Genomic DNA, 23,505 nt, shown 5'->3' on the forward strand with positions numbered 1-23,505 from the left:
ATATTGTTGATAAAATCATATACTACAAGATACTATCACACAAATTCCTCTTTTTATTTTTTGCAGAACAATTATCATATGTTAAAAAGAAATAGTACGTACAAATTACAAAGGAGGACCCAACTGGACCAACAAAGACAAACATAAATAGGCGACCCCACAAACATAGCTACCTAAGCAACAACCCAGCATTGAGTAGAAGGCAGTTGTGAAGATCTACATCGCTGTGAAAATCAGCACCGCCGCGAAGAGCTAAACTTGGGGAGACAGAAAGAGTTCCGAAAAAAGTACACCCAACTTTCTTTGTTCGAGATACAGAAACAAGAACCAAAGATCTCAAGCCTTCTCCGCAATGGAGAACAACTTTTGCCAGCAAGAAACATACAGAAACCAGAAACAGAGAAAGATAAAGTGAGATCCATAAACGGATTGAAAAGACAGACACCTGAAGAATGTTCAATCTCTTGATGCACCACCGAAACAGGATACGTGTGCAATAGCGGGCAAACCCCACTTAGAACAGAGATCCAAGGAGCAAATATACAAACCATGGCAAAAGGATAAAGTTAATAGTCGCCAAAAACAGCTACCCAGGGACGATAACCGGTTTAAGAGGAAGGAAAAGGATAGATCTACAGAAAAAGAGGTTGCGGTCAAGACTCTCGTCACCAGTAACCATGACCCCATATATGTATATATGAGAGAATCACGACCCCATATATGTATATATGAGATAATCAACGTCAGCCGCATCACGTGGCGGTGCGGCTGACCAATCAGGCATCAGCAAGGGGGTATTTTAGGTATTGCACTTTTAAAAAGCAGGGACAGTTTCAAAAAAGGGAGAAAATTTTCTTTCTTTTTATTGGCTTTCCCTAAAGCCACATGGTAGGGAAACCCCTACCTAAGAATTTCTCTATATACCACCAACCCTATTCATTCTAATTCCTCTATCATCTCTCTAACACACACCGCCGCCACCATTCAATTAACCATTTTCCCCTTCTCTTCTCCTATACCCACGGAAACCACAACCTCACACCCAATCAATTTTCATCATCTTCTCCAAGGATTTGGGTTTAGGTATAGAGAAAGTATAATTCCAAGCTAGTCATGCTCACTCTCTAGTGTTGTTGCGACTAGTATTGGTTTCTCTCTCTTTTCTCAACTCTATACTCTCTTTAATTTATTGTAATTTGATGAATTTTGTTGTGGGTTTGTTGATGGATTGTGAGTAGTCTATTTAAGAAACTAGGGTTTGAGCCCTAGCATGGATTTAATGTAATAAATATGTTTTGATTCAATGGTTTTCAATTTTGTGTTTGACATATGTTCTAATCTATATTATTTGGCTTAGATGCATGATTAGGAGTTTGATTAACTCTTGAATATGTAGATGAGCATGTCTAGAACAAATTAGGGACCTCAATCACTTCTCTAATTTATGGCTAGGACACTAGTTTAGAACATCGTTAGTTACAATACCAATTTCAATTGCCGTATTGGCTAGCTTGGGAACCTTGATTCTAGGACTCTTCGCCTTTTGGTGCAACTAGAGGCCTTAGTAAGGCTCTAGATTGTCCCAATTGAGTTTCTACGGCCCTTGATCCGGAGTAAGAATACCCTTTAAGAAATCTAATGACCCATGAGCCTTGAAAAGTCTTGGGTACAGTTCTTGATGTCATTATGAATTGAATGACCATTGTAGAGACATATTTGTACATTGAATTTGGCTACCTAATTTCCATATCTTGATTAGTTTCTAGTATCTTTATTTTTAGTTACAATTTTAATTTTCAATTGTCAAATTTAGTTTTTTTGCAATCAAACTCAATTTTCACAAATCACTTTCATTGTCCATATCACTTGGTTGTGAGGTTCCGCATTTATTTGTGGTTCTCTTGACCCATTTTTAGGCTTGGTTGTTCCGAGCTGGGAATGTAAATAGCTTGGTGCTATTTTTTAGGTTTATTTGTTAAATTGTTAGTGACTTAGTAATCGGCATAACCAATGATTGGAGTTAGCTTTTCAATCCATGTGGTACGATAATTTCGGGTTCAAATATTTTTCATTTCTTGTATGACCGTGCCCTTATTGTGCGTAAGTTGCATTTAAGCACCAAATCAGGAATGTATATGGCAACTGGAGATGGATGACGATTATTTTTCCTTTCTTTTTTGGACAACATATAACAATGATTTTCGTATATTAAGCTAAACACTGAAACGATGATGGAGAAACTAATGAAGCCAATGGAATATAATCACGGTACAACTTTGTTAATTATACCATAATGACTCATTTATGTGAAAGACTTGTTGTTTGGTGGAGAGCCGTCTATTAAACATTACATGCTAAGTAAGGATTATGGGACTCTTGAATTGACTTCATGCATATATGCATCGGATTGGAACATGTATCATTAGAATTAGATTAGGCATTGTTTGGTTCATGGAAAGGAAATCAATTCCTTAGGAAATTTGATGGAAAGGGAAAACAAACTTCCCACTAACTTTCCTTTTCGTTGTTTGGAAACGTTGGGAAAGAAAGAAGAAAATATATGTTTGTTTCCATTCTAATGTTTGGTTTGTGTAAGGAAAGGAAACAAAACCATATTAATATTCCATTTTTATCCTCATATATAGTTATACAAATCTCATAACTTTTTAAATAAAATTGTCAATAATAATTTTCAACAAGGATATAAATGTACTTATACTCCATAATTAATGCAGGGAAAGTGGAAAGGAAAATGAATCCTTTGGTGCCATTCACTTTCCCCATATTTTCCCTTCTTAAAGGAAAGTTGTTCATTTCCTTGTGCACACCAAACATAGGAAAGGAATAACTTTCCTTTCCCAACCCCTCAATTCCGTGAAACAGACGAGGCCTAAGGGTGCGGTTATTGCCACCATACTATTTTCTTAGTTCACCCTACAAACATTTGAATTATTGAAAGACTATATTACCCAAGTACAAAATGACTAATAAGTACATTGATTTTCTAAAATCCAAATATGTAAGAAAAACTAAATATATAACTAATTAATTAAATACAAAGACTACTTAATTTCTTATTGGATGACGTTAATCTTCATCTATTGCAAAAAAAATAATAATAATAATAATAATATCTTCATCTTCTTCGCCCAAATTTGAATTTATTACTATTTTTTTTCCTCCTCATCGTTAATTCGTTATTCAATTCACAAAACCATTAGTGTTGACTTCATCAAAATCTTGGGAACACCGAAAAAAATTAAAAAATAGAAATAAATCAGATTATGATTTTATTAGGAAACTTTAATAATTTTTTTTTTTTTTTTACAGGTAAAAAATTAAATGAGAGATTTTTGTAAAAAAAATTATTTTTAATTGAATATTCATATAAGGATATTTCTGGAAAGAGAAATTGGTTAGATAAGTAAATTTCATAATTGAAGTTAAAATGTAGGATGTAATGAGCAAGTAGGGTGGCAATAGCCATACCCTTATATTAATTAGTTGTTAAGCTTGTAAATGCTCTACTATTAGGCATTAGAACTATCATATATGTTAATTCAAACCCACTTGATGATGTATTATTAGATTAAATTTTGATAGTTCTATTAAATTTGATATTTGTGTACTTCAGTGGGGGGCTGAGGAGGTTGAAATGGTTGAAGATGAGGTTTTGGAGACCTCAATGGGGGAGGAGGTTGAAGAAGGTGCTACTCTACTACTTGTGATGGCACCTAACTCAACTCTAGCGTGAGTTTATGTCTCCAAGAATACTCACAGTATCTATGCACTTTGAGTTTTTCATCAATGGTAATTTTGGATGCGCTTCGTTGTTTAGTTAAAGAGGTTAACTTGCTTAGGTGACTGTTCTTTTTGACAACCCTACTGAGTTGAGTTGTTATGTATAATTTTGCTAATCTATAAATAAGTTGACATATTTCTCAAAAAAAAAAAAAATATATATATATATATATATGCGCAACTTCTTGGTGTATCAAGATGCTTGTTGAGATCATTTTTGATCATGTCAGGAAGAAAACTTTGTAGAAGACTAGAAGTTTCCCTTGCAAATTTAAGGCATGGTCTTAACAATGTAATTGTTTGGTCAAATTGTCTCCTCAATATTATGTACTATTTGAATCAATTGGGAGGGGTTCTGTTAGAAACTATTCATTGTTATTTTGTTCATAAAAACATTACCCTTAATATCTCTCTCTTAGAAAACAAGATGACTAAATAGGGAATGCAATTACCCAATACTATTTGATCTAATGGTAGTAGTGCTTATTTTATAAGTAGAAGATTCTGAGTTTGACTCACAGATTGGTTGTTGTACATTCTCGATTGTAATATTATCAGTTGTTTACTGACGTTTCTAATAAGTAAAGCAATTAGGGAAGTAATTGGCTTTTATTTTCTTGATTGCGAAACAACAACAACAAAAAAATTGTTAAAATCTATACTATTATTATTTTTTTTTTAAAGGGGTTTGGCTGGAAGGCTCAGCCCCACGCCCTGTTCCATTTATTGAATTAAAAACTTGCATCGGGGGGGGGGGGACATATAACCTGAACCCCGAGCTACATGAGTACTATTACAATAATCCTCATAGAGAACATCCTAAATAATAGCAGGAGTCTCCTCTAACCACACATCATCAATATAAAACAAACTAGCTAGGTGAGCAAGCTTATCTGCAACACCATTAGCTTCACAATAGATATGACGAATCCTAACAGATTGAAAAGAAGACATATAATCCTTACAATCATCTAGAATCCGACTAACCTCCGAGAAATTCTTCTCTCCGATATTAAGTGCAGCAACTAAAATGGCAGAGTCGCTTTCAATCTCAATTTCAGACCAACCCTGGTGAATACCAAGAAGTAAACCAGCTCTACACGCCTCAACTTCCATATTGAGGAATGTGTGTGCATGTAGAAAAGGCCTAGCCAAAGCAGCAATACCCATGCCAACATCATCCCTGACTACTACACCAATGCCTCCACATCCCACATCTGCTCTAAACGCTCTGTCCACATTTATCTTCAATCTCCCACTAGGAGGACACTGCCATTTCATGGGTGCCCTCTTCTTCTTCCCCACAGCCTTTGGATGGTACTTTTGGAACTCAGCAAGGTGACTCACAGCCCACTCAATCAGCATCATCGGTTGGAAGGCATCATTCTTCCAAACCATCTTATTTCTTTCGAACCAGACAGCCCACAGACCCACAAAGAAAAAATCATGCTGATCTACGGACAAGTTGTCCAGCATATCCAACATCCATGAAGAGAGAGTCTTGGCTGGGTGCTCAATGAGGTTTAATTGCAAAGGCCCATACAACCAAAAGCAAAGTAAGGCTGGGCAATCTTTAAATAAATGTGTACCTGATTCACATGCAGCCATGCAGAACGTGCACTTCACATCAGGGAGAGAAACCTTCTTTTGTACTAGATTGCATTTAGTTGGCAAGATTCCCTTAAGCAACTTCCACATGAATAACTTAACTTTTGGGGGAGCAGAAGCAGAAGCACTCCACAACATATGCCAGTAATGCCTCCAAACACCACCCTCCACCATCGACCCAGAGGCACAGTCCCTCACCGTTTGCACCTTATTAAAAATGTAGTAACCACTCTTCACACTATAAATACCTTTCCGAGCGTAATGCCACACCAACCGATCCTCCGAATTCAGAAGACTTAAGGGAATGACCGCAATAGTATCAACTTCATGACCTGTGAAAGTTCTTCTAGGAGCTCCATTACCCACTCTCGGCCACCCTCATCTATAAGATCAGCTACCGTAAAATCCTTTGTCCCTTCCATCAAAGGAGAATACGGTTTTAATGCAAAAGGTAAGGGCACCCACGGATCTAGCCAAACCGAAATACTCCGGCCATCTCCTACTTGAAACCTCAAGCCCTTCTTCAAAACTTCTCTACCAGAGATAATACTCCTCCAAGTATAAGAATCCCCCCCTTTCACCTCCGCTTCCAAAAAAGAACAATGAGGATAGTATTTAGCTTTAAGGAGTCTAGCCACAATAGAATCCGGTTGTTGAATCAATCGCCATCCTTACTTGGCCAAAAGAGCCAAATTAAAGTGATGCATATTTCTAAAGCCCATACCGCCTTCATTCTTCGAAGAACAAAGTTTTTTCCATGAAACCCAATGAATCTTTCTCACCGAATCATCCCCTCCCCACCAAAATCGGGCCATCAAACGGTGCATCTCCTCACACAAATGCTTCGGAAGCTCAAAACAATTCATCACATACGAAGGAATCGCTTGTGCCACCGCTTTAATTAAAATTTCCTTACCAGCCACACTCAGAGTTTTCTCCCTCCAACCTTGTGTACGATTCCGGATTTTCTCATTTAGATAACTGAAAGCTGCTTCCTTAGAATAGCTTAATTCCATCGGCAACCCAAGATATTTGTCATGTTTCTCCACTCTTACAACCCCCAAAGTATCAGCAAGTTCATCTTGTAAAGCCCTATCAACATTTTTGCTAAAGGAAATACAAATTTTCTGATAATTAACCTGTTGACCTGAGGCACATTCATACTCATGCAAAATGTTCTTCAAAGCCACACATTCACCTCTCTCTGCCTTGAAAAAAATGAAAGAATCATCCGCAAAGAAAAGATGACTAATACTAGGAGCACCCACACATATCTCAACGCCATGCAACAAGTCCCTTTGTTCAGCCAATAAAATACAACGTGACAACACTTCTGCACAAAGAAGAAACAAGTATGGGGAAATAGAATCACCTTGTCTCAACCCACATGAAGGGACAATCCGACCTCTTGGCTCACCATTGACAATAAAAGAATAAGTCACCGTGCTAATGCACCTCATGATTCACTGTACCCAAATGCTACTGAATCCCATTATCTTCTCCAAAATTGAAAAATTTGACGAATATAACCCTTTAATATTAAAAAAACTATAGAAATTGAAATAACCAACAAGGACAATAATGTCAATTTAAAAAATAAAAATAAATTAAATTCCTTAAAATAAAATAAAATAAAATAAATAGTAGTTATTGTTGTAGAAAACTGCTTTGATTAAGAAACTACCCACTTCCTTACCCAAAAAAAAAAAAAAAAAACACCCACACACATAGAGTGTGGGCACATGCTAGTATAGATAATCACAAGCAACACGGTCGGATACAATACAAGTTAAAATCTAGCAGTTTTGATGACTCCCACAACTAAACAATCCTAGATTAACCAAACTAATGACCTTTTTAGGAAAGAAGTAATTTCTCCACCTAAAGATATGATTTCTCTTTATTATAAAAATGTGATTCTCAGTTCACATATGACACGACAAAAATCTAGAATAATAAATCAAAGATGCGAAATCCAAGTTTATAAGTCAAATAAAAAAAGATCTTACGTTCCAAACCAACTTTCAGAATTTGAATCAAGTAGTGAGTTCCGCACAAACTCAACTATAAACTTCTTCTAGAATTCTGAATCTGATTTAGAGTGACTATTGGACAAATTCACCAACTAGAAGACCAAGACTATCAGTCTGATAGTCACAAATCTCAACGAACAAAGACCAACCATAAAAGGGTAAATAAACAAAACAACTTCCACGCCACCAAAAACGGCCACAATATCACCATGAAAACACAAAATCTTCAAAGCAACTTAAAAGACCACCAATCACCACAATATCCCTTTGGATTCCACATAGATCCCCACAACAACCACAACAATGGCAATAAAAACACCATTTCTTAAAACCGCCTACAATTCGAGGAGACTACGACCCATAGGCCATAGCGGCGGACAGACAAACGAAAAGCACCTACATGAAAAGGAGAGAAGCCCATATTTACGACATTGGAAAGATTGTCTATTGCAACATTCATGACTTGGATTTCCCCAACATAAAACACTAGTGAAAATGCAATGCCATCTCAAAGGGGTGCTCCTGACAACGACAAAGAGCAGAATGGTGGAATTAGCGTTCAAAATAACACAAAAAAAAGCATCAACATGCAGCAAACCTAATGTTATCTCATCCGCAGCTAGTGCTGCAAATAGGAGAACATCCTTAAAGACCATGATTGGTGTTCACTAATATAAAATTTGCTCAAGGAGATTGGAATTTGACAAAACGGATCCACATATTCGGAGTGACAGATCTACACCTAAAGAGGTTGAAGCCCAACCCAAAATTCAAGTAAAAGCCTACCCATGGAGTCTTTCTCCTAATATTTTTCTTCGTCCAGTCCTCTCTGTAACCTTCAATTCCTCCCTCAATATTTTCTACCTCAAATCCTCAATTCCCTTATTTTCTCAATTTCTCAAATACTCAAACATCGAAATATTCCTGCAAAATAAATATTACATATAATAGCCCACTCAATATTTTAATCTAGATCTGCCAATGTATACGAGTTAGATATATATGATTAGATTCAAAATTGCAAAACAAGAAATTAACACAAAAATGCATGCACAGTACTTCCAAGTTCTGGAGCAAAACTTAAAGATATTTTGTGCATGTAGCGATAAGAAAAATGGTACTTCAATAATTGACGTGAGTTACAATAAAGATTGACCAATGTCTTCGAAGTCGATCGATCTATTCTCTTCCAATTGATCGAGATCTCTCAGATGCTAGCTGAATGTCAAAAGATCTACTACTGCACTACTTTCTTTCGACCAAGATGTCCGGTTGCAAATTAAATAAGATTGAAATCTATCTTCAAGATCTTCCCGTTATGACCTTTCATGTGGTTCATCTAATTGAGCTTCTTATTACCACGTTAGAAGGAAATTATTTCAAGGTGAGAAGTGAGAACTATCTTCTTTTAGTCTACATAAGTGATCTTTGTCTTGTTGGCGTGAGTCATACTTACCTTATTTATGTAGATTTTCTGTAATATTATGTGATCTGTAATATTCTGTAATATATGTAGTATTATTAGATTTACTACTTGCCTTAGGAGTAGTACTTGTCTTATTAGGCACAATTGTAATTTGTATATAATTCCTTCTTGTAAGGTGAATGAAATATCAAAAAAAAGTAATTCAACCAAAATTGTCTCTTGTTTCTTGTTATATTTTGACTTGGTATCAGAGCAGAGATCCGATCCTGGACTCTGACTCATTGTCCTTTGATCCTTGACTCTTGTTCTTTGTGCTTGGATTTGTTCGTTGTCCTTTGATCCTTTCATCACCGTTGCCTTCTTATATTTTCAAGTACTTTGTTGTTTTTTCCTTCCGCTGCATATTCACCATGGTGAAAGCTCCTTCTTCCCCCGTGTTCTCCTCAAGTCTGACTTGTAACTACTGCAAGAATCCAGGCCACATCAAAGCAAACTGTTACAGGTTGGTTGGTTTTCCAGCAGGCTACTGTGATAGGCCACGACCTCAGGACAACAAACCTAAGGGAAAGGCTGCTGGTCGTCTTGTTCAAGACCAAGATTACTATGCGGTGACAAAATCAGATCACACCAACTTGGCTGGTAAGGATACCGCATCCGTAAGTTGCGATGGTAATGGTAAGATTGGAGTTGCTTTAAAAATTTCTGGCTTTACTGGTGGCAATACTTGGATAATTGATTCTGGAGCATCTGACCATACACTATGCCAAAAAATGCTTCAGACGACAGACCATATCTGTCGTCTGATGAAGTAAAAATCTGTTGTCTAAGTGGCTGCCGTCTCTAAGCCATTCAGACGACAGATATTCTCCGTCGTTTATAAGCTACTCAGACGACAGATTCAGTTTAAGTTCTGTCGTCTGAAGTACCTAATATTGAAGAATCGGAGTCTATCTGTCGTCTGAAACACCATACCACTACATATTAATGTTGTTGGAAATTCACTTCATCAACGGATTCAAAAAATAACTGTCGATGTAGTTAATGTAAGATGACGGAGTTTTTGTTGTTTCTGTCGTTTGATTGAACCAATATTAAGCTTAGTTGATGCTTCTGTCGTCTGATTTGAAGAACAATGACAGTTATATGTTGACTGATTTCGTATGCAACAACATTTATACCATGAGTTATGTTGTTTGAGATTTGTTTGGACTACAGATAATTTTGATTCTTGTGGTTAGATTTGGTTTCCAACTACAGTTTTAGTTTTTTTATGTTGTTTGAATGTCACGTAGAGTATAGTCTTACTCAAATTTCTGTTGTCTGAAGTAGTATTCAATCTCATTTTTCTGTTGTTTGTTTGCACTTTCAACCATTGTTTTAGTTATGTTCTGTTGTTTGAAGTTGGTAGAAACAACATATCAACACTTACTTCTGTTGTCTAAAAGCTATTTGAACTCTACTTTTCTGTTGTTTGAACGTGATAGAAACAATATATCAACACCTACTTCTGTTGTCTGAGAGCTATTTGAACTCTACTTTTCTGTTGTTTGAACGTGATAGAAACAACATATCAATCACCTACTTCTGTTGTCTGAGAGCTCTTTGAACTCTACTTTTCTGTTGTTTGAACTTGATAGAAACAACAGATGATCATTTGTTTCTGTTGTTTCTATTTTCTTGATACAACATAAACCCGCATATATCTATTGCCTTTCAACCATTTCAACATCAGTCATTTACAATCATCAAAACCATAAAATTGGACTAAAATCTGCATTGAAAATGATGGCTACGTTTCATTAATTGCATCAACATCATCCAAAATACAATCCATAGTTCCAACTCTAAACCTAGCCAACAGTTACATAATGATCAAGAGAACCAAAAACTCAAATCATCGATCTCGATCATTTACCTAATATTGCACCAAGTCAAAAACCTATAAGGTAAAGAAAGAGTAGCTAGGCAAAGCAACTGCATGCATAATTTAGGTTCATCAACACTTTCCATCAGTTATATATAAATGCACAAAAGCAGTTCCTGGTGCTACTCATCTACCTTAAACAGAACCAAAGTTAGAACTTCATAACATGATTTGCCCATTCAGCTCGAACCACATCAATATCCTTCTGTGTGTAAGCAAGATTTGATTTCCTTTCCCACTGAAACAAGCAAATGCAGCAAGTTATTATGGTGCAAATGCAGCAAGTCCATTATAACTTGGTAGCAAACCTGAAATATGCCTATAATATGAACCTTATCATGTTGCATATGCTTCTCAAAGTTACTTGCAGCAAGTTCAGTACCTTATTATGTTGCATATGCTTCTCAAAGTTACTTGCAGCAAGTCCAGTACCTTATTATGTTGCATTTGCTTCTCAAAGTTACTTGCAGCAAGTCCAGTAAATCAACCTTATTATGCCTATACTGGACTTGCTGCATTTGCTTCTCAAATTTACTGGACATAATAAGGTTCAGTAACTTTCAGTAACTGAAATATGCCTATATGCAGTTGATCATTCTTACCTTGGTAGCAAACTCCAAGTTCTTGTCCTCCACAATTTCTTTCACAGAGCTCGAAGATCAGTAAGTAGGGTTACACAGAGCTCGAAGTTAACAGATCAGTAGCTTCCTCAGAAATTCAGCAAAGCTGTTTTTAATCTCAATATGAAGTTTTAAATTTAAAAGTTGGTTTATTTTGGTAAAAATTACTTTGTGAGAAACCTTGAAGGGTACTTTGATGCAACTTTGGAGTATGGAAACAGAGCATGCAATTGCATCCGATTAACAAAGAAGTAAATTGGGCACTGCAAGCATAAATCACAATATAAAGTAGCCTCTTTTTTTCACTCAATATCGAAAAAGAGAAATTGTGCAATACCAAGTGATCAATGCATTCAAACAATGAAAGTACCGAGTTTAACAAAATCACCAAATGAATTTTCTTTAAGAGAAACATAATCCCAATAGCTTAAAAACATTTTTTCCCCTACTGTTTGGCTCCAATTTTGTTGCAGCTGGTCAACAGTCTCTTTTCTTGCGCGGGCGTGCCAGCACCGTTCGGGTGCGGTCGTCGGGGGTGTCCCTTGACCTGACTTCTATCAAGCGATTGTAGACGAGGAGAGCACCAACCTCGTCGCGGGATTCTTTCTGCCTCGTGGTGAGGACTTTGCTGAAGTTTCTTCTTGTTAACACAATCGATACTCAATATTGCAGATTGAGCAGAGCGAAATCACCGGGAAGTATTGAGATCTTGCTAAAGCGTGACTTTAGCTTGGCTGGGTTGCTAGGGCGTTACCCTTGCTTGGCTGGTTCTGTAACCGTTGTGGTCGCTGCACTACCGTCGGCTCCCGAGGAGACTAGGACCGAAGCACGTTGACAGAGGGTTTGGTGGCACTGAAAGTCGGCTTCTGAGAAGACTAGGACTAGGAGTGAGATCACCGGTAAGAGAAAGAGAAGGAGAGGAGTTGCTCTTAGAGAGGTTTGCTCTAGAGAGAACTTAGATCATCTTAGAGATGTTGTTGTTGAATGTGAATGTGTGTATTAGAATGAGAGGAGAAGGTGTTTATATAGGGAAGAAAAAGAAGAGTGAAATGATGAGTGGAAGAAAAATAATGAAAGTAGATCTAAGTTCACTTGTAAAATATGGAAAAGATAGAGAAAAGATGAAATGAAAGCAAAGCATGAAGGTGCAGCAACATGGAAGTGGTGATGATCTATTAAAGAGATTGTAGAAGAAAAATATATCCAAGGAAAAAGAGAAAAGCATCTAGCTTTCTTCATGTGGGTAGGAAACATGAACATGTGAATATTGAGCTGGTTTTAGGTCAGTTTCTGCCCCTTTATTTCTCCAACAAGACTTCATTATATGCCTTCGACTTCTTCATATGAAATGTTCCACTATGAGTGTAGATCATCCTGACAAATTTTCAGATTTTTATTCCATGTGGTTGGGCCGAAAATGCTGCTGGACCTCTTACAGGTCCAGTTTTCCAGTTTTGCTTCTGTAGAAAATTGGGCTGATTGTTTGAAGGCCTTCCACTCAAAAAAAGCTCTTGCACTCTTCATAAGAAATGGTCCTTGGGCTGTCTAGAATGGATCTGGAAAGTTTAAGCACATTTCGATTTCATTTAGTTAGTCTGCCACCCCTCCTTCCTTGTCTAGCTCGGTTTTTCCTAGCCGAAGTAGGAAAATATGCTAAAGTTGACTTGTCATACTTCCATAGTAGGCTTTATTTAGCCTCTAAATATATATTTCGAGCTTGTCGAAAATATATAGCTTGAGCCACTGATATTGGCTCAATTTCTCCAAGACGTGCCTTGTCAGGCCAAAATGTTCATTTTGGGTCCAAACACCTACCTCAAGCTTATTAGGTGGCTTTTGCAGTATCATGGGCCTCAGCAGCTTGCTCCAATTGATCTCCCCCTTGCTTATGGAACATGTTTGCTGTCAAAGACTTTCTACTATCAATTCTGATATATATAATCAAGAATAAAGAGCGAAAGCAAAAGGTAAGACTCTTAAATTTAATGGTCAAAAGCAACTGGGAAAATTCCATATAGCACTATTTTAGTATATACTGGCACTCCAGAAAAGGGGAGGAAGGGAGGGAGGGAAAGACGAGTAATCATTGGCACTTAAATATCTTAATTGGAAGACCAAATAATAAAAAATAAAAATAAAAATAAAAATCCAACTTATAGTTGAAGAAATTCCCAGTTTAACACAACATATGATTAGTCAAAGTAATACCTCAATTGTGACATCATGATCCATCTCTATAGTTGGTGCTGGGGTATAATCCATAGGTTGGATTTGATTGCAAGGAATCAACTCGGGGTCCCAACAAACAAAGTAAATATCTCCATCAAGATCACTTCCAGAACATTCATTTGGATGAGGCCTAGCCTTATAAATGAGATTTCAATCACTAGTCACGTTTACAACTAATTAATTTTACACAAGTAATTTAAGAAATTCTAATAAATGACGCCTACAGAAAAACCGAGTCCAGCAAATTTGAAAGCCTAAAAATTTGGATAGAGCATGTAAACCATATATAATCATTTGCTCCTAGAAAGGAAAATGGGAGATCTGTTGCATACCAATGGAATGCAGCAGTCAGTACTGATTTATCTTGTGCTAAATAAACAATATCCAAATAGGCAGCATTACATACCTGAACTCAAAATCCCCACTTAGATATAACCACAGCCTCAAAGTGTCTAATTTTTTAACATTAAGTAAGAGAGCAACAGACTATAAAGTAATTGTAATGTATAAGAGGTTAACGTGAGAAAAGAAGCAATATTATTTTAAACAAGGAAACCATTTCATAATGTATCTGCATCAAATATAATTTACCATGGACTGACAGTAGCTGACTCCACATATCAGCTGCTGGAAGAAAAATCAACACCTGCTGTGTGGAGGAATTGCAGTCAACAGATACTTATGAATCAACAACTTCTAAATAACTAATTCCTATATGCAGAAAAACGTAATGATTCTATCTAACATGTAAACTGAGGAACTAACCTCAGCTTCACTAGATCTACCAGCACTATATATCCTCTCAAATAGCTCACCACCAGCTGCATATTCCATGACAATAGCTAAATGACTTGGAGTCAACAAGACCTGCAGCAAAACAAGTATACTTCAAGCATTCATCTCAAGACTGCCTTATATTAGCTCCTTGGTGCTCACTTTGAGTTTGATAATTATCATCTTGGAGTTATCTTTACATAAGATTAGTGTAATATGGTTGTTAAAACACCACAATAACAAGCTGGAACACTCAAACACACCATACATACTCCAAAGTGCCTGTACGCACACAATTAACTCAATACTAGCTGATTACCTCTTTGAACCTGACAATATTTGGATGCCTCAAGGATTTGTGGTTTATGGTTTCCTTCTGAACATTCTCATCAATCTGCAAACCACAAAACCAAAACAAGATTCATATCCATAATCGTAACACAATCCAAGGTCAATACACACTGAACATATCAAACAAATTATATAAATAAAATAAAATAAAATAAAATAAAAAACATTAAGGGGGAAAAAAAGCAATCGAGTATCCTCACCTTGTACTTAGCAACCTCTTCTTTCGCTTCCTTCAAATCACGTAACTGAAATTTGGGGATGAGTTTATAACAAACTACCAATAGATTTCAACAAACAATTAAAGGTACTTTATAACAGAGATGATAACTTCAATAGATCTCTAATCTCATCCTTCAAAGCAACAAATCAATACTCTGATCTTCGACCGGAACTTCACCGCTAACCTCTCTTTGATTCATCTTCTTTGGCTTCAACGACTGATTGAAGTACACCACGGACACCGCCGAGAACGTGTCACCACTGCAACGAACACCAGAATCTAGTGAGAATCGAGAGACGCTTTAATCAAGAACCGTGACAGCAGATCTTGCAAGTTGCAATAAGGATGAGCAATATTTCTTTGTGATCCACATACTTACAGACATGAGGACACAAGCAGAGGTTTGACTGTCTGGGCAATGGGGGTAAAACAGAGAATTGCAAGGAGAGATATCAATACCTAACCTCTACAAATCCATCTGGATGATGTTCTAAAATATACAACACCTACTCAAAGAATCTCAGGAGATATCAAAGTTAACAGACTACCAAGCTTTTTGGGGTGCAGCTGAATTTTGAAGGTCTATAGCTCGAACAAATTGTACGGGCAATGCAATTTATGCAATTGCCACAGTTCTAATGATTAAGTTTGCGTTTGCAGTGAGTAAATGCTGACAGAGAAATGCAACAACTTAATAGTACAAATTCACAGCCACACAATGATATCTACAAATCAAGCTTGTAAAAAGTAATTCATAATAACCCTAACATTTCTTTGCAGTAAAAGCCCTAACATTTCAAAACAAAAGAAAAATTGCAGAAAAAGCACCAACCCATGATTGTTTTCCCCAAACAAGCACCAACCCAGCTTTGCTCCATCCTTTCTCCAAAACTAATACAAAACCATTCACTCAATACGATCAATTTTGAACCTCGATTCATTATTACACTAGAAGAAATCTTCAAGACGTCTTCAAAGTTCAAATGATTACAGAAACCTCTCACTGATCCAAACAACAAAAACCAATTCAAACCCACCTCCCCAAAAACGTCAAAGAACCAAAAGCTCCAATCTTTTACTCAACTGCTTGATACCCAATTCACCCAGCAATTTCATCAAACTCAGTAACTCACCCAGGAAATTCGTCAACCCACACACTGCCGGCAACCCAGCAATTTATTCACCTGATTTGAAATCATTAAATCAATAACCAGCAATTTGGTAATCTGAAATTGCAACCCAACATGATACTTACATAGTTAAGAGAGGAAGAACTGAAGAAGCAGAAGACTAGAACTCAATCTGAAGAATCAGTAGTCTGAACTCTGAAGAAGAAGACTCTGGCTATCAGGCTATGCAGTCGGCCGGAGTCTGGAGGGCTGGAGGTGGAGATCGGAGATCGGAGACCGGGAGACGGGTTTGCTAGTTGCAGGTTGCTGGGCAAGGAACTCGGCGGTGGGGGCTGGGTGGGGCTTGAAAGACCGGAGAGGCAGAGATGCCTCACGCCGAGACGGGTTGGAAGTTCCAAGGAGAGAGAGAAGCTGGATCGGGAGTGTGGAGTTCCGCGGAGCTCCGGCGTCAGAGCCGGAGAAGGAGGATGGGAGCGGAGGCGGAGGATGAGGGTGATGAAGAGGAGGTCGGCTGTCGTGTGGTTAGGGTTGAGAAAGAAACTTTATGTTTTTTTGACTAAGTGTTGAGAAAACTCGGATATAGGCTAGGCATCTGCTGTTTTTTTTTTTTTTTTTTTTTTTTTTTGCAAATAGTTCACATTAAGTTTTAGTACGTTCAACCAAAAAAAAAATTGGTCCCGATAAACTTTTCCCTTTACTCATCTGAATTCTCTAAATTATAACAAACTTGAAAAAGTTGAATTGGTGTTGATTTTGATACCATTTAGACGACATAAATAGTTAAATCTGTTGTCTGAAGACGTTCAAAAAAATCAGACAACAGAAAAAACGTCTTCTGTCGTCTGAGGGGTATGGTATGAAGCATTTTTTGACATAGTGATATGACCTATGATCGTAGTTTCTTTCTTTTTCTCAATCCACCCTCTATTTCCTCTGTTGTCAATGCCAATGGTGATTCTTTTCCTGTTTTAGGAATAGGGTCTGTTCGTCTCACCCCCGGCCTTCTTTGACACTACATGATGTTCTTTATGTCCCTGATCTCTCTCATCATCTTATATCTGTGCCTCAGCTTAATACTCAATCTCGGTGTTCTGTAACATTTTTTCCTTTGTATGTGATTTTTCAGGACCTCCTCACCAGGGAAATAATCGGCAGGGGTTATCTGAGGGGTCGACTATTCCATCTGGATTGCATGTTTGCCGGAATGAAGCCGGAGAAGGCAGCCCAAGCAGCTTTGATTTCGACTGGGGTTACTAATCAAGTTGAAGAATTATGGCTATGGCATCGGAGATTGGGACATCCTTCCTTTAGTGTCATGAAGAAATCTATGCCATCCTTATTTCTGGGCATTGATGAGTCTAAGTTGCATTGTGAGTCATGTGTCTTAGCTAAAAGTCATCGTACTAGTTATCCTTTGAGTACTACTAGGAGTTCTTTTCCTTTTGAGCTTATTCATTCTGATGTCTGGGGACCTTCCCGTGAGTCAACCTTGTCTGGCAAACATTGGTTTGTTTTGTTTATTGATGATTATACCCGTCTTACTTGGGTCGCTTTGTTGAAACACAAATATGAAGTCTTCTATGCTTTCCAAGAATTTTTTGCTCTTGTTCAAAATCAATTTGGAGCCAATATTAAAGTCTTTCGTTCTAATAATGGGGGGGAGTTTGTCAATTCTCAGTTTCACCAATTCTTTCATTCTCATGGGATTATTCATCAAACTACTTGCCCTCAAACCCCTGAACAAAATGGGGTGTCAGAAAGAAAGAATCGTCATGTTCTTGACATAGCTCGGTCTCTTCTATTTAGTGCTCATATGCCTAAGTATCTTTGGGGAGATGCAATTCTTACTGCTTGTCATCTCATCAATAGGCTACCTTCCTCTGTTCTCAATGGTCAAACCCCCTATGCTGCCCTTTCAAATCATGTGTCTGTCCCTTCGTTTTCTAATCTCCCTGCTCGTGTCTTTGGATGTGTTGTGTTTGTCCATGTTCCTAAGAATCAACGGTCCAAACTCGATGCCAGGGCATTAAAGTGTGTATTTGTGGGCTATGGTGTTCATCAGAAGGGCTACAAGTGTTTTCATCCTCCTACACAGAAAGTTTTTGTTACCATGGATGTCACCTTTTATGAGGATGCATGTTATTTTTCTCCCATCAATCCTTCACTTCAGGGGGAGAAACACACTTTTTTGGAAGAGAAGTCTTGTGGGATTAAAATTCAGCCAATTGAAGCCAATGACACTCCTGCAGAAACAGAAAAGGCAATTACTGAATCGTCTACCATTCATCATGCAACTGCCGAACAGAGCGTTGCAAGTTCCGAACCAAAAAATACAATTGTCGAATCGTCTACCCTTCAAGAAGAAGCTCCTAATCACTCAGTCTCTCCCTCTCCATCAGTGGTCTCCCCTGTTCAATCTTCATCTGAGAATGCCAGAGAACACGACGTCCAAAATTTAGCAGTTCAAGAAGGCCAAGCTCCTCCACCCCTCTTAGATACAGATAACCCTTGTCAACCAATCCCTGAGGAGCGTCCCAATCTTGAGGTTAGTGGTGTTTCTTCTAACTCTGATAATTGTGATAGTGTGTATGTTTTGCCTCCTAGGTCCACCCGTGGTAAACCACCTCGTCAATATGAGCCAAGTTTAGATGTTAAGTCTAAGTATGCCATAGCTAACTTTGTATCCACCCACCGGTTATCCAAATCCCATGCTTCTTTTGTGAATCAAATATCCTCTGTATGTGTTCCCAGTAAAGTGCAGGATGCTCTCAAGGATCCTAAATGGTCTCAAGCGATGAATGAAGAGATGGAGGCATTGGAGAAGAATAATACTTGGGAGTTGGTGCCACCTCCACAAGGAAAGAGAGTTGTTGGATGTAGATGGGTGTTTACTATCAAACACAATGCAGATGGTTCAGTGAACAGGTATAAGGCAAGACTTGTTGCAAAGGGATATACTCAAACATATGGCGTGGATTATGAGGAGACCTTTGCTCCAATAGCAAAGATTAATACTGTTCGAGTGTTGATGTCTCTAGCAGCTAATCTAGATTGGCCTTTGCAACAGTTTGATGTAAAGAATGCCTTTCTTCATGGAGAGCTATCTGAAGAAGTCTATATGGATCTACCACCAGGATATGAGGCAAGCACAAGAGGTAGATTTGTGTGTAAGTTAAATAAGTCCTTGTATGGACTCAAACAATCACCACGAGCATGGTTTGGAAGATTCTCTCAAGCTATGTGTCGGTTTGGGTACAAGCAGAGCAACTCTGACCATACATTGTTTCTGAAACGCAGTGAAGGTAAATTAACTGCCTTGATTATTTATGTTGATGATATGATAATTACTGGTGATAATTCAGAGGAGGTTGAAAGATTAAAAGATCTGCTTGCATCAGAGTTTGAGATGAAAGATCTTGGTTCTCTTAAATATTTTTTGGGGATTGAGGTCGCCAGGGGGAGTTCAGGAATTTTCTTGTGCCAGAGAAAATATGTGCTTGATTTGTTGACAGAGACAAGAATGCTAGGGTGTAGACCTGCTGATACTCCTATTGAGCAAAATCATAAACTGGCTGAGTACCCTAATCAAACTCTTACAGAGAAAGCTCGCTATCAAAGATTAGTTGGCAGATTAATTTATCTCTCACATACTCGGCCAGACATTGCATATGCAGTTAGTGTTGTGAGTCAATTCATGCATAATCCAAGTGAAACTCATATGGAAGCTGTGATCCGTATTCTGAGGTATTTAAAGTCTGCGCCTAGAAAAGGCTTGATGTTTTCAAAGCATAATCATCTGGATGTTAGTGGTTATACAGATGCAGATTGGGCAGGTTGTGTTACAGATAGAAAATCCACTTCTGGTTACTTCACTTTTGTAGGTGGTAATCTTGTTACTTGGAGAAGTAAGAAACAAAAGGTTGTGGCAAGGTCAAGTGCTGAAGCAGAGTATAGAGGTATGGCTCATGGAGTTTGTGAATTACTTTGGTTGAGAAATTTACTTCGTGATTTGGGATTTAAACCCAAACGAGCCATGGATTTGTATTGTGATAATAAGGCAGCGGTGGATATTGCTCACAACCCAGTTCAACATGACAGAACTAAGCATGTTGAGGTTGACAGACATTTCGTTAAAGAGAAGCTTGATGCTAAGCTTATCTCTTTTCCGTTTGTCCACTCAGAAGAACAGTTAGCTGATGTTCTCACGAAAGCAGTATCGAGCAAGGCATTTCATGACTCACTTGGCAAGTTGGGCATTCGTGATCTGTATGCGCCAACTTGAGGGGGAGTGTTGGCGTGAGTCATACTTACCTTATTTATGTAGATATTCTGTAATATTATGTGATCTGTAATATTCTGTAATATATGTAGTATTATTAGATTTACTACTTGCCTTAGGAGTAGTACTTGTCTTATTAGGCACAATTGTAATTTGTATATAATTCCTTCTTGTAAGGTGAATGAAATATCAAAAAAAAGTAATTCAGCCAAAATTGTCTCTTGTTTCTTGTTATATTTTGACTTGTCTTTCTATGTAACCATAGATATGATATCATATTTCATTTTGATGAAAAAGCGTACAATTTTTTTTTTTGATCAAGAAGAAACTTCATTAATAATGAACTGGATACAATGAGTTTTGGCATCATCTCATACACAGAAATGGTCACTGGACTTCACACTGGAACTCCAAAATGACTGACTAACGGAGCCAAAAAAACTCCGACTTAACTACAGACTTAACTTGCACTACAATTAAAAGGCCATGACAAGATGCGCAGGCTCAGTGAATCCTTGATACACAACTTTGTCAACACTAACTCGCCACCCAGAGTCCTCCTGACCTGCCTTTGATCAACCAAGTCTACATTAGTCTTGACTTCGAACCCGACCAAAAAGAAATGCTGGACAGTCAGACCTGAGACTAAATTAAACCCAAGACCATGGCCACCTTAATGTCAACACCGTCAATCCACAAATGCTCCAAATCGCCATCACCTCCGACTCGAGATCAGACAGGAACAATCCCACTAGAAAGCCAAGGATGATTGTCTATGCCAGTATGCCACCGCCAGACATTTTCGCCACCACTGCTGACCTAACTTCAGAACAGGAACGACCTCTAGACCACCGAATAGAAGATTGTCTATGCCAAAATTGCAGTGCACCCGACCCAACAGCTAAACTTAAAACAAAACCTTGATAGCAACTTATTGCTGAAAAACAAAACAAAAGAAACCAAATCCTAATTTTAACCTGCAAATAACATAAAAATAACACATTTTGGGACCTGAGCCCAAGCACAGACTCAGGCCCAAACTCCATCTAGCCCCAGCAACAAAGCCCCTACCCAAACACCGCAGGCCGCCACCAGCAGGCCGAGCTTGGCCCAAACCCCCTACTCTGACTGACCACCGACTACCTTGCCCTGCCAGATCCGCCACCCATGACGACCATACCATGTTCATGCCACCACGCCCACAACAAATCCAATCCAGAACGCGCCCAAACCTGCTCAGATCAGACCCCTCCCCAGAGTGGATCCAGAGACCCAACCCGGATCGCGCCACCAACCACCCCAGATTGGACACCACTGAAGGTCCGAAGGAGGATACAATTAGTTAACTCAAATTAAGATAATATGTAGTTACCTTGAGCAGTGTGGTCATGTTATATAGATTAGTGTATCACAAATATTAATTTTCATTGATCGATCTACCAGCTGTCTACTATTATAAAGAGCTGAGATATCACTACATAGAGTTTTCTTAAAAGAACATATTGATACATTAATGAGCGCTCTTAAGTTTTGTGACCGGCTTCCAAACTTACCATTATACTTTCAACTTTCTCCAACCGGCGCGGCCACGAAGGGACGAGTGGGGGCTGTGGCCCTCAGTGAAATTTTATTGATTGAATTTCACATATTAATCCTATACCCTTGTTAGGCCCCCAAACTACATACAAACAGACTGAACAGTCTCAACAGAAAAGAAAAAGGAATCTGCTTCTCCACAATAGAACAAGAAACTTCTGCTATTTACGTTGTTTCAATAGAATGAAATCATTGAATCAATGAAGATTCACCTAGTCTTCCAAAAAAAATGAAGATTCACCTACATCTTAGTCTGCTATTGAGTCTTCAGTTTTCATTTTTCAACTCCAAGTGCGTGTAATGAGGCTTGTTGTTGTTGTCCATGTTAGTTAGCTATTTCCCTTATATTTCCATTTTAGAGGATTTTATGAACTGGGTTCATGAATTCGATCGTAATCCTTTATGTTTTCTTCTTCTTTCCACTAGTACAAGATTTTGTTCACCTATAGAACCGAATGTTGTTTAAGTTTGTTACTTTGCTTTGTTTTTCATGCTGGAAGATTGGATTGCAATTGAGTTTTCTTTAGGGAAAAAAATACAAACAGTACCCAACTTATGGCCCACTATTAATTTCTATACCCAAGTTTCCGAAACTATCACAATGGTACCTGAAATTCCTAACCCGACCCAACATTCATACACGCCGTCCATGACGACGTTAATTCTTGTGTCAGGTGCCATAGTTTAAGGGATATTTTGGTCACTTCATTCACTCAGACTTTTTTTAATATTTTTTTTTCTTCTCTCAATTTTTTTTTTCTTTTCTTCTGGTGATTTCACCAGGCCTCTCGACCTTCCTACTTCACTCCTCCTCTCTTTCTGCGTTGAGCATGGAAGCAATTTTCTCATCTTTAATGGTCTTCCTCATTGAATCTATAGCTTTGGAATCAGGACCTTCTGTGTTCTCAATTGAGGTCGGAATCGGCACCTCCCAAGCCTTACGACTTTGTTTTCTGTTTGTGTTTGGCTTTTAGCCATTCTATCTGTGTGTTTAGATTCAGGTAGGGCTGGAATCAGTTCTATTTTTGGCATTTTTTGTAGGAACCGAAACCAAAACCGATATGTTTTTTCTGGTTCGGTGTGGTCGTTTTGTTTTGCCGGAACCATATTTTTCGGTTCGGTTATAGCTTGCAACCGGTTCCTGTACAGAGCAAGAAAACAGCAAAGCGATCTAGTTTCCTAGCTTCAATTATAGCTTGTAACCAGTTCCTGATCGAGAATGACTACTTGAATTCGACAGAATCTAAGGATTCAAAGCCACGTCCTGAGTTGGGAATCGAAGGAATCAAATTGGGAATTGGGGAAGTGATGAAGATGAACTGGAAATCCCAATTCGGGATGAAACTATGAAATTGAGTTTCAGTCAGTTAATGTGCTGACTGCTGTGTCTGAGAAATTGGGAAAGAATCTGGGGAAGAAACTGGAACTGGAATGGCCGATTGACTTGGGGCCGCGTTTATGAAATCGGGGAAGAACATGTATTGAAGGCCGGGCTAGGTCTTGTTTGATCGAAA

The 23,505-nt window shown here is 38.2% G+C and overlaps 2 protein-coding genes and 1 long non-coding RNA gene across 3 annotated transcripts; all 3 read right to left on the reverse strand.

Annotated features, from left to right (window-relative positions):
• Positions 1-4,620: 4,620 nt before the first annotated feature.
• Positions 4,621-5,583, reverse strand: LOC133737250 (uncharacterized). The gene has a single exon (XM_062164850.1). The coding sequence runs from the start codon at positions 5,581-5,583 to the stop codon at positions 4,621-4,623; it is 963 nt and encodes a 320-aa protein (XP_062020834.1).
• Positions 5,584-5,705: 122 nt separating this feature from the next.
• On the reverse strand, positions 5,706-6,869 carry LOC133737251 (uncharacterized). The gene is made up of 2 exons (XM_062164851.1): positions 6,134-6,869; positions 5,706-5,995 (listed from the first exon to the last, which is right to left on the reverse strand). Exons 1-2 carry the CDS (start codon positions 6,867-6,869, stop codon positions 5,706-5,708), a joined length of 1,026 nt encoding a protein of 341 aa, XP_062020835.1.
• Positions 6,870-13,222: 6,353 nt separating this feature from the next.
• Positions 13,223-15,219, reverse strand: LOC133735516 (uncharacterized). Its single transcript, XR_009859076.1, has 5 exons — positions 14,967-15,219; positions 14,735-14,809; positions 14,407-14,508; positions 13,621-14,287; positions 13,223-13,314 (listed from the first exon to the last, which is right to left on the reverse strand). It is a non-coding gene; the product is annotated as an uncharacterized LOC133735516 (long non-coding RNA).
• Positions 15,220-23,505: the final 8,286 nt, after the last annotated feature.

This window comes from Rosa rugosa, chromosome 3 (assembly GCF_958449725.1).
Source record: "Rosa rugosa chromosome 3, drRosRugo1.1, whole genome shotgun sequence".
NCBI lineage: Eukaryota > Viridiplantae > Streptophyta > Magnoliopsida > Rosales > Rosaceae > Rosa > Rosa rugosa.

What these genes read in the sequence shown, in the direction of transcription:
- LOC133737250 (XM_062164850.1), bottom strand. Translation starts at nt 5,583, where the DNA reads ATGGTGGAGGGTGGTGTTTGGAGGCATTACTGGCATATGTTGTGGAGT.
- LOC133737251 (XM_062164851.1), bottom strand. Translation starts at nt 6,869, where the DNA reads ATGAGGTGCATTAGCACGGTGACTTATTCTTTTATTGTCAATGGTGAG. An exon ending in TTCTTCGAAGAATGAAGGCG is followed by an intron (nt 5,996 to 6,133) that starts GTATGGGCTTTA and finishes CTTTTTTGGAAG; the next exon opens with CGGAGGTGAAAGGGGGGGAT.